General features: G+C 45.2%; 1 protein-coding gene and 1 pseudogene across 1 annotated transcript; one reads left to right on the top strand and one right to left on the bottom strand.

Annotated features, from left to right (window-relative positions):
• The first annotated feature begins 675 nt into the window (after positions 1-675).
• Positions 676-2,925, top strand: LOC124985839 (pyruvate kinase PKM). The gene has a single exon (XM_047554463.1). The coding sequence runs from the start codon at positions 756-758 to the stop codon at positions 2,349-2,351; it is 1,596 nt and encodes a 531-aa protein (XP_047410419.1). The 5' UTR covers positions 676-755; the 3' UTR covers positions 2,352-2,925.
• An 8,191-nt stretch (positions 2,926-11,116) lies between these two features.
• LOC124985769 (peptidyl-prolyl cis-trans isomerase H-like) lies at positions 11,117-11,692 on the bottom strand (annotated as a pseudogene).
• Between the last annotated feature and the right edge of the window lie 436 nt (positions 11,693-12,128).

The raw sequence follows: 12,128 nt of genomic DNA, 5'->3' as shown, positions 1-12,128 counted from the left end.
CTCCTGCCTCAGCCTCCTGAGTTGCTGGGATTACAGGCGTGCACCACCACACCCAGTTTGCCTACATCTTGACACTGCCATAGTGGATGTCCCAGTTTGGCACATTTTAAGTTTTTAATTCCTGTTGTCAAAGTTCTCTCAAAAGGCTTCACTATTACCAGCAATATTTAAAAACACAAGGATACAGACTTTTATATTTTGTCCTAGTCCTAGTTATACAGACCTCCTCTAGCACTAAAGAGGACTTATATTGCTTTAGTAACAATGTAGTTGCTCTTTAATGGCAGGATCGACTCACTCATTTGCCTTTCTTTAAGCATTCATGGAGCATTAGGGGAAATCAGAGAAAGAGTTTCAAATAATCATCAATCAACCAATCAATATTCTTTGCTCCTCTGCTTCTCTTTCTGGGTCTCTTGCTCTTTCGTTTCCATGGCAATATGGGTTTGGGAAGAAATCTAATCCCACTAGCACACATTCTTAACTTGGAGAGAGATGAACATTAGGGAGGGAGGGAATGGCTGGAAAAGAGCAATAGCAGCCCGAGGAGGCTTTGGTAAAATAAACCCAGATTTTGCAAGACAAATATATTTTGGTAGCTTAATAACATTCTAAAGATAAGGCATTTGTGTTATTTTAAAAATCTCGATAGGAGCTGCGCGTCCGTAGATAGGAGCTGCGCGTCCGTAGACTTCAGACTTCTCTGCTTTTGCAGCGCAGCGGGAGCCGGAGCACGCCGGAGGACCTCAGAAGCCATGCAGAAGCCCCATAGTGAAGCCGGGACTGCCTTCATTCAGACTCAGCAGCTGCACGCAGCCATGGCTGACACGTTCCTGGAGCACATGTGCCGCCTGGACATTGACTCTCCTCCCATCACCGCCCGGAACACGGGCATCATTTGTACCATTGGCCCAGCTTCCCGATCAGTGGAGATGTTGAAGGAGATGATTAGGTCTGGAATGAATGTGGCTCGTCTTAACTTCTCTCACGGGACTCATGAGTACCATGCAGAGACCATCAAGAATGTGCGTGCAGCCACGGAAAGCTTTGCTTCTGACCCCATTCTCTATCGGCCAATTGCTGTGGCTCTGGACACTAAAGGACCTGAGATCCGAACTGGGCTCATCAAGGGCAGTGGCACTGCAGAGGTGGAACTGAAGAAAGGAGCCACTCTTAAGATCACTCTGGATAATGCCTACATGGAGAAGTGTGACGAGAACATCCTGTGGCTGGACTACAAGAACATTTGCAAAGTGGTGGAAGTGGGTAGCAAGATCTATGTGGATGATGGACTTATTTCTCTGAAGGTGAAGGAGAAAGGTGCTGACTTCCTGGTGACAGAGGTAGAAAATGGTGGCTCCTTAGGCAGCAAGAAGGGTGTGAACCTTCCTGGGGCTGCTGTGGACTTGCCTGCTGTGTCAGAAAAGGACATCCAGGATCTGAAGTTTGGGGTTGAGCAGGATGTAGATATGGTGTTTGCATCTTTCATTCGCAAGGCATCTGATGTCCATGAAGTTAGGAAGGTCCTGGGAGAGAAAGGAAAGAACATCAAGATTATCAGCAAAATTGAGAATCATGAAGGAGTTCGGAGGTTTGATGAGATCCTAGAGGCCAGTGATGGGATTATGGTGACTCGTGGTGATCTAGGCATTGAGATTCCTGCAGAGAAGGTCTTCCTCGCTCAAAAGATGATGATTGGGCGGTGCAACCGAGCTGGGAAGCCTGTCATCTGCGCTACACAGATGCTGGAGAGCATGATCAAGAAGCCCCGTCCCACCCGGGCTGAGGGCAGTGATGTGGCCAATGCAGTCCTGGATGGAGCTGACTGCATCATGCTGTCTGGAGAAACAGCCAAAGGGGACTACCCTCTGGAGGCTGTTCGCATGCAGCACCTGATTGCCCGCGAGGCAGAGGCTGCCATCTACCACTTGCAATTATTTGAGGAGCTCCGCCGCCTGGCGCCCATTACCAGCGACCCCACAGAAGCTGCCGCCGTGGGTGCTGTGGAGGCCTCCTTCAAGTGCTGCAGTGGGGCCATTATCGTCCTCACCAAGTCTGGCAGGTCTGCTCACCAGGTGGCCAGATACCGCCCACGTGCTCCCATCATTGCCGTGACACGCAATCACCAGACAGCTCGCCAGGCCCATCTGTACCGTGGCATCTTCCCTGTGGTGTGTAAGGACCCAGTCCAGGATGCCTGGGCTGAGGATGTGGACCTGCGAGTGAACTTGGCCATGAATGTTGGCAAGGCTCGAGGCTTCTTCAAGAAGGGAGATGTGGTCATTGTCCTGACTGGATGGCGCCCTGGCTCTGGTTTCACCAACACCATGCGTGTAGTGCCTGTGCCATGATGATCCTTGGATCCCCTCTACCCCTGTCCTATCCCCTTCCCCACCCCATCCATTAGGCCAGCAATGCTTGTAGTGCTCACTCTGGGCTGTAGTGTGGCACTGGTGGGCTGGGACACCAGGGAAGATTAATACCTCTGTGAAACATGGCTGTTTTTAGACCCTGCTGGGGTGGAATAGCCCAGAGCCTGGCTGCATCATGTGACCCCACCCAAGAAGGGGCAAAAGAGGAATGCAAGACTGGAGGCCCCCAGAGCTATTAAAAGAAGGTGACAACTCCACCTTTTGTGTACTTCGTTTAGTTCCTGTAGAAAGTGGATGCCCAGAGAACTCCCAACCTTGGCTTGGGGTCAGGAGACAACCAGCAGGAGTAGGGGCTTAGAGTGTAGGTCAGTGGTTCCAGTGTAGGCAGACTGGCCCTGACCCTTACTTGTTTCCCCAACTGCCTCAGCCTCCCCATTCCACCTTGTGCACTGCGCTCTTCTCCTGCACTCCACTCAGCTGACGCTGCAGACAAACACTCCACCCTCTACCTTCCATTTTCCCCACACTGCAACCACCTCCAGGCCTGTTGCTATAGAGCCTACCTGAATGTCAATAAACAACGACTGAAAAAAAAAAAAAAAAAAATCTCAAACAATGCCAAAAATGTACATGGCAGAGCATGAGTCTTTCTGCCAACCTCCACTGCCAGGCTCCCAGTCCCTCACCCCAGGGGCAGCCACTACCATCCCATGCTTGCATTGTCTTCAAGGGATAGCCTGTGGAGGGCAGGGGATGCAGCTCAGTGGTGGAGTGCCTGCCTAGCATGTGTGAGGCCCTGGTGTTGATCCCTAGCACGAAATAAAAAGCTTATGTAAGTTTAAGCACACGAGTGTGTTTATTACTTTATCTTACACAAAGGGTGACACATGACTTCATGTGACTTTTTTCCTCTTGCTCTTTCAATATTATATTTCAATATTATATTTTAGAGATTATTCCATATTAATACTAAGGAGCACTCTTGTTTTAAGGTAATTTTGAAGTAACATAAGGCTTAAAAATCACATTGTAGGTTGGTGATGTAACTTGGTGGTAGAGCACTTGCCTAGCATGCCCAAGGCCCTGGGTTTGATCCCCAGTACTGTTTAAAAGAAAAACAAAACAAAACAATGCACAAATAGTACAAAAAATTCCTATATATCCTTTCCCCGGCTTCCCCACATGTTAATATGATACATAGCCACAGGACAATTACCTAAACCAGGAAATTAGTATTGACGTAATACTATTAAGTAATCCACTGACCTTATTCAAATGTTTCCAACTATCTCACTAATGCTGTTTTCCTGGCCCAAGATCAAATCCAGCATCATACATCACATTCAGTTTTCATGTCTCCTTAATGCCTTCCAGTCTGATAGCATTCCTCAGTCTTTCATGACCTTGACGCTTTTGAAGAGCACTATCCAGTAATAATAGGCCTCACACATGCCAGGCAAGCACCCTATTGCTGAGCCACATCCCCAGACTTTCTTTAATTTTATTTTGAGACAAGTTCCCTTTAAGTTGCCCAGGCTGGCCTTGAACTTGATTCTCCTTCCTCAGCCTCCCCAGTTTCTGGGATCACAGATGGCATCACAGGTGTGCACCACTGTGCCCAGTCAGATTGTGCATTAAAACAACAATGACAAGGACCACAAAAACCACAGAAGCGAAGCAGCGCCCTTCTTACTGTACCACATCAGGAGGGAGTTGATGTTGACATGTCACATTACTCGTGAGGCTCACGTTGTGTAATTAGTTAGGTGGTATCTGGGAGATTTTTCCGCTGTAAAGATACTCTTTTTCCCTTTGCAAGTACCTTGTCGAGGAATATTTTAAGTCTCTGCAAATATCCTGTTTCTATCATATGTTTACCCACTGATTTTAGTATTCATGATGATTCTTTCTCTCAGTCTGTTTGGGTACTGTCACAAAACACCATAAATTAGATTGCTTATATTTGTCACAGTTCTGGAGTCTGAGAGTCCAGGACCAAAAGGCCAGCAGATTGGTGTCTGGTGAGGGTCCCCTTTCTGATTTATAGAGGGCAACTTCTCACCGTGTCCTCACATGGAAGGAGCAGGTCAGCTCTCAGGAGACTCTCTTGTAAGGTCAATAATCCCAAATCCCTCGTGACCTAATCACCAACCAAAGGCCCCACCTCCTAATACCTAATACCAGTGATGTTAGATTTCAACATGTTTGTGTTTGGAAACCCAAATGTTCAGATCGTAGCATCCTAGCTTATGACAATTATTACCATGATATTTGCTGTGTAGTTTTTTATATTTCTATCTTTCCTTCTGTATTTATCTAATTCAAATCCTATTGTAATAACGTTCCTTTCCCCAATATTTTATAATTTATTTGACATCACTGAGGACTCACAGGTATTTATTTTACTGTGGGCAGGAATCTATTACCATCAATATTGCTTTCGTTGCTCAAATTGTACCAGATCTGACCACTGGGAGCTCCTCCAAGGTATCTCTTGACCCCAATATTTTTCCTACTCTAAGTCTCCTAATGATTTTAGATCATAATTAGAGTAATATAAATACACATTTGACAATTTCTAAAGCGATTTCATAGTTCTGTCCCGTGATCCTTGTCAGATAAGTTCTATTATTCCTGCACAAGATGCACTTCATTGCCCGCTCCGGCCAAGCCTCATCCAGGACAGGTCTGCACTCTTCCAACCACCGGACCAGGGAGGAGACTTCAATCACACTGAGCCAGTTCAGAGACCAGCTCATTGTTACATCTTGAAATGTCCTTGCCCTAGCAGATACAAAATAATCAGAAGCCTCTTCGGAAGCTGAGTTGAAAGATGGACAGAGTCACATTGAGCACTCAAACAGTGAGACCAGGGCTCCAAGGAAAGAGAACGGAGCGACCCCTGTGAGGAGTGTAACCATTCAAGAGACACACTGTACCCAGAAGAACAATGGGAGGAGCATTCCCCTGAGCCCTACTCTACTTCACTTCCAGTACTGTTTGGGTACTGTCACAAAACACCATAAATTAGATTGCTATACTTGACCTCTGAGAGATCATCCCACCACCACACTCAGTACCTGGACATTCACATTTGACCTGGGTTGGCCAGGTACGGTGGCACATGCCTGGAATCCCAATGACTTGGAAGGCTGAGGCCAGGAGAATTGCAGGTTCAAGGTCAGACTCTGCAACTTAGCCAGGCCCTGTCTCAAAATAAAAAAATAAAAAGGGCTGGTAAAGTGCCCCTGAATTCCATCCTCAATACCCACCCACCCCCCAAAAAAGAAACATGTTACCTGGTTTGGCTTAAATTATCAGACTTCTCACACACTGAAGTCCCTGGAGTGGAAGAAGTCCCTTAGTCCCTTAAAAGTGGAAAGCCAGGACTAAAGATGTGAAGTGCCTTGTTCTTAACTCTGCAGCTTGTGGCCACACAGTAAGAACCCTAGTCCAGGCTGCTATTCTGTTCTCCTCCAGTTTCCAAAACAACATGCAGGGAGGAATCTTAGAGAATTCTTTCAAATTTCTGTATTCCTCTGACCTGGGATGGAGTAGGAAAGTATGCAAGAGATATTGGCCCAGGTGCTGGGAATTTTCCTCAGCTAATCCCCATCATGAATGTTCTCTGTCTGAAAGAAAACCATAGGGGCTGCAGGTGTATCTCAGTGTAAAACCACTTGCCTAGCATGCTCAAGGCCCTGGGTTAGAGTTCCAGCAATCCTCCCCCACAACCCACCCACCCACACAAAATTGAAAGACAACCATGGGTCAAGTTAATCAACAAGTTTCAAAGAGAAAATTTTGGTTTTAATGATATGATAAAGGGGCTGGGGCTGTAGCTCAGTGGTATAACCCTTGCCTTGCATGTGCAAGGCACTGGGTTCAATCCTCAGCACCACATAAAAATACATAAATAAAGATATTGTGTCCATCTACAACTAAAAAAAATTTTAAGAAAAAATATATGATAGGTTCTATCATATCTATACTGGTAATTTGGCCAGAGAAGTATTTTGATTTCTATTATTGCCAAAGTTTATCTCTCTACATAGGATCAAAGTGTTGAGTCAACAAGATTTGCTCCCTGCCAGCCAGCTGGTGAGATAGGGAGCTGATCCCACTGTACAGTGGAATGGGCTCTGCTAGGTGGGTGCATCTTCCTGTCCCAGGGTACGGAATGATCCTTAATTCACCCTTCCCAACTTACCCCATTATTAAGCAATAACATTAAAAGCAAATAAAAATGAAAAGGGGAGAACAGTGACAAGTCATGGTCCAAAGGGACCCCAACACTTTCATAATCATCTGCCTCATCCATACAAAGGGGAAATGATTAGATGAAAATGTTCATCTTGAACTGGGGTTGCCCTAATAAATCAGGCCTGCTTAAACCATGATGTCAGTCTAGGAAAATTTTAAGTAAGCAATAAATTTTGTCCAGAACTTATTTCCTCAACAACATTATTAATCCCCACTTCATAGATAACACATATTGAAGTAATTTGTTTAAGGGACCATTACTAAGTGGCAGAAGAGGGATTGGACCCCCAAAACCTTAAACATGCTCTTAACCATAACACCATGTTTATTGTACCAAACCAGCTAGTGCTTACCAAACCACCTCTCTTCATATTATAGAGAGAATGTGAAGTGTGTGGTGATAGTGCCTCTCTTCCCAATCCTTTTCTCATACATACTGTTTTTTTTTAGTGGAGGGCCAGGGATTGAACTCAGGGGCACTTGACCACTGAGCCACATCCCCAGTCCTATTTTGTATTTTATTTAGAGACAGGGAGGGTCTCACCGAGTTGCTTAACCCCTCACTTTTGCTGAGACTGGCTTTGAACTCATGATCCTCCTGCCTCACCCTCCTGAGCCACTGGGATTACAAGTGTGCACCACCGCCCCCAGCCATATTGTTTTTATAGATATTTTGCACATATACTTATCATCTAACTTTTTAATTTAATATTATCATTAACACTTTCTCAAAGACTCTTTGTTTTTCTTTTGTTCTTTTTTTGTTTGTTTCTAAGATTGAACCCAGAGGTGCTTAATCACTAAGCTACAACTCTACTCCCCTACTTTAAAAAAATTTTTTTTTGAGATAGGATCTCATTAAGTGCTTGGGGCCTTGCTAAATTGGTGAGGCTGACCTCGAACTTGTGATCCTTTTGCCTCAGCCTCCTGACTCGCTGGTATTACAGGCATGTACTACCACACTCAGCTGTAAACAAGTTTTCTAATAGCTGTATAATAACACCCCCTTAGAAAATGCCCCATTTCCCCCCCTGATTTCCTGTCCTTTTTCAGTGACTCAGAATATTTCTCTGTTAGCACTTGACTATTTTTTATGGTTTTATTATGAAATAGGAAAGTCCAAATAACACCAATGTATAGTTTAACAAATGATTTGAGGTCAGCTCTCTTATAACCACTCCCCAAGAAGAATCAGATCACCATGAGCCCCCAGAGTCTACTGTGTGCTCCCTCTCTCCTCCCGACTTCCAGCTATGACATTTTAAAAGGTCAGTGTAATATGATGTTCATGATCCAATGACTTCGCACCCCATTAGAGGGGCAACCTTTGCATATAGCTCAGGGGCATCTGGCCACCCAGAATTGCTAAAAGTTGCACATCTCTTGACAGTCATTGAAACACCACAACTTTTCCTAATGCTCCCTTCCTTTCAAGCCTTTTCTAACGACCATTTCCAGATGCCCAGATCTGCTTGTCCTGCAATCCGATCACGTTCCTAAAAATAGCTTCCTTTCATGTTTTATCCTGGCTTTTCAGATCTCCCCAGCAGTCTCTCATCTGGGCTCTTGCCTTCTGTCTAATTACCTCTGTCCTGGAACTTCTGCCAAGCAATTCTCCCTTCTCTTGCAATGCCAACATTGACCCACTTTAATGCCCGCTAATAAGAACTTTTCCCCTACCCCAGGCAGACAGGGATTCTCTCAAAATCACATGGATGGGGGCACAGGCATTTTGTCCTGCTTCCTTACTCCCAAATGTGCCTCCTACTCAGAGAAATGATGCTCTGGGATTATACCACGGGGGGTTATTCCCCTCAGTTCTGAAGGCCTTTGATCTTTCAGGATTTTTGTTGTGCATTCAGTACTCCTGGGAATGGAAACATCATACCCCTCAGCCACAGGAGGAAGCTAACCTTGAGCCCAGTGTGCTCACGGAGGGGGCCACACTGCCCCAGCTCCTTAGGACAAACACTGTAAATGTCAGAAACAAAGCTTCAGTGAGATTAACCATGGAAACCATGTAGCATAAATCAAAGAGATCAGGGACAGAGCAAAAGTAGCAACAATTTTCAATGAGATGGAAAATAAAAATGAAGAACATCTGTGAACAATTCAGTAACAACCTAGGCCATGTCTGTTTGCGGTATTTGACCCTAATACTGTCCAGAACCCCCTAGGCCCAGTCCTGTTCTTAATTCTCTTCTAGTCAAGTAATTTTTAGACCAGGGTTGTTTGAGGTTTCATCCTTGGTAAGATTGTTTGAAAAAAGCATCCAAATTAGAATCATTCTTATTTCTCCTTGGCAATACCCTGCCTAAACCTGGGAGTGCAGAGGGGTTACCGTCCTCAAGAGGACCAGTGTTCACAGAATGGATGCTGGTAGGGGTGAAAACTGGGCAGCAGATGTCCACGTATGAGCCTGCAAACAATAAACATGCTGTATCAGAGTGACTGCCAAACTCTAATCCGTTGGTTGACTATCAGATACATCTGGACTCTTGCTGTTTAAAAATTCAGGAACTGGATCCAGGTGCAGTGGTGCACACCTGTAATCCCAGCAACTTGGGAGGTTGAGGCAGGAGGTTTGTAAGTTTAAGACCAGCCTCAGCAACTTAGCAAGGCCCTAAGCAATTTAGCAAAACCCTGTCTCCAGATTTAAAAAAAAAAAAAAAAAAAAAAAAAAAAAAAAAAAACTAGGGATGGGGCTCGGTGATTAGGCACTCCTGGGGTTTAATCCCTGGAACCAAAAATAACAAAAGAAAGAACAAACCAACTAGTCATGGTGGCACACACCTGCAAGGAGGCCAGCCTGGGCAATATAGTGAGACCCTGTCTCGAAACAAAAAATAAATAAATAAATAAAAATAAAAAGGGGCTGGGAATGTAGCTTAGTGGTGTAACACTTCTAGCATGTGCAAGAATCTGGATTCAATCCACAGTAATGTAAGAAAAAAAGAAGGCAGGCACCCACTGAGGGAGACTGTCTGGAGGCAAAGCTTTGCAATGAGTACTTTTGTGATACTTCCTCATTGATTCTGACTTGTAGTGAGGTTGTGAACCATTGCCACATTGCACAAGGATGGTTCAGGACCAAGGATAGCGACCCACATGCCTGACTCTTACAGCCCATCCGTGGCCTGGATGCAAAGAGAAGAGGCAGAAAAATGTTCAAAAAGGTCTTCTTTATAAAAGACCCCTGTCAAGGCAGGGCCGGAGGAGGAGGGTGGAGCTGCCCTCCTTGGCAGTTCCAGTGTTCACCCTTTTCCCATTTTGGAGCCTTTGCACTGTCAAAGCCAGCTTCTTGCTTTGTCCCCTGGCACCTGGACTCAAGGCCTGACAAAACTTTCATCTTCATCATCCCCTTAATATAGCAATGAATCTATAGCTGATCCCTGTGAGAGAGGTGTGCTGAGAAAAGGAACGCAGCTGCTGGCTTAGCATCCCTTCATGGCCCAAAGAGTTGTGTAAGAGGAGAGAAAAAGGTTTCTAACGTTCAGCAGTTTAAAAAGATCAAGGATTTTACAGCAAAAGCTTCTCTCAGATCTTCCAGATGTCAGAAGCCCCTGAGAAGTCTAACCTAGAGTGAAAAAAATCTGTTCTTGTGCCAACAGGAATTGCCTGTCTACGTGCCCTGACTGCAGATGGGGGAGGAAAGCTGGCAGAGACTGGCCAGGGCTGGCATCCCAGGGCTGCCTGCATGGGTTCTCCTAGAATCCATTTCTTTTCCTCCTGTGAGCAGCAGCACATTCTTCCTCTTGAGAAGTCATCAGCTCTTCCCTATGTGGAGAATGATCAGGGATTAGATGTTCATTAGGGGCTCCACCCAGTGCATCTCAAACTGTAACATGCACAGATCTGGGGGGATCTGTTAAAATGCAGATCCTGGTTCAATAAGTTCAGGGTGAATGCTGCAGTTCTGCATTTCTCACAAGTTCCCAGGTTCCCAAATTCCCACTTGGGTGTCTGTTCTCAAGAACTTGGCAGTTAGATGTTTCCTCCCTGAAACTGGAATCTCTGTAGTGTTGAAAAACAGCAAAGCTCAGGCTACGCCTTTGTGCTCTTAGACTGGGTTCTTGCCTTTGCCCACTATATACCTGCAGGATCCTACCTATTTCTGTTCCAGGTTCCCCAGCCAGCCCTCCTGCCTGCCTGCTCCTTCACTTTATTCTGCCTCTCTTGTTTTCTGAGGATGTAAACCAGAAAGCCTAAAGGACATGATCTCTGAGCCCCGGTTTCCTAAGCTATGAGAGACAGTAATCCCCAGTGGGAAGATATTCATTGCATATGCATAATATATATGCATATATGTATATATGTATATATAGTTAACCCCCACACAGAAATCTTTATTTATAGTTGAAAATTTCAACACAGTCACGGTTCTGAATCTGTGATACTTCCAGGGTCTCTTGATCAGCTGGAGCCACAGCAGGAAGGAGAGCAAACACAGAGGCCAGTCCAGTTTATCTGACTCAAGAACATCACCCAGAACAAGGGATGCTCTGATTCAGTCTTGGTCTGGAATACATCTCCCCACACTGTGAGACTACCACATACAGCTGGGGCTTATTGTTGGGGCCTGGGGGAACATTCTCAATCTTTTTCATCGTGAGGAATCTATTAATGATTTTTCCAGACACTACATGCTTCCTTCCCATCAAGCCAATTACACTTATAGCATGTGACAAAGAACTGACAGCTATTTACACTGGGATCACTGCTTACCACAGAAAGAAGGCATGGAGTCAAGGGTCTAAGTTTGAATTTTCCATCTGCAAATGGCTCCCAGTAACTGGCAACTCTGGTGCCATCTCCATTAACAGTATCTCCACCCTAAATCATGAAATCCTTTATACCACATAGAAGATGCTTACTTTGTCTCCTATCAGCACTCCATCTGTTCTGAAGTCTCTAGTGCAGAACTGCCTAAAGTTCTTGGTGGTCTTAGGCACAATGTCTGCAAACAGCTCCATCTTCATGCAACCAACTTCCTGGTTGACAAAGCTGACATCAAAGAACACCTTGGGGTTGACAGAGCTTGAATTTGCCACCACCATGGCAACCGACCCAAAAATAGAAGGATATTCATGATATGAAATGGCCAGGACACAGGCCCTACCTTGAGGTGTTGCCAGTCCTTACTAGGTCTTAAGTGGAAGCCCCTCCAGGAACCCACATAGCTCGACTCTGCTGCCAGCTTCTGCTTCAGGCCAAGGAAAAGTGAGAGGATACAAAAGTAATTGAAACGGTTGACACTTTCAGTTAAGGGGTGCAGGGGTAGGGCAGCAGGAGAGCACCCGGCTAGCATGCATGCAGCCCTGGGATCACCCCTATCAGCACTGCAAGAAAACTAAACAAATAAAAACCCAACATATACAGAAACAGAACCTTTCAGCCAAGAGATTGATCTTTCTAATAACTAGTTAATATCTTCCTTTTTGGGCCTTAGAAAGCCTGTTCACAACTATTTAAAATGCAAGTTATTTGAATTTT

This window comes from Sciurus carolinensis, chromosome 5 (assembly GCF_902686445.1).
Source record: "Sciurus carolinensis chromosome 5, mSciCar1.2, whole genome shotgun sequence".
Lineage (NCBI taxonomy): Eukaryota > Metazoa > Chordata > Mammalia > Rodentia > Sciuridae > Sciurus > Sciurus carolinensis.
Note: the sequence above shows the minus strand (reverse complement) of the source record. Positions and strands in the feature narration are given on the sequence as shown.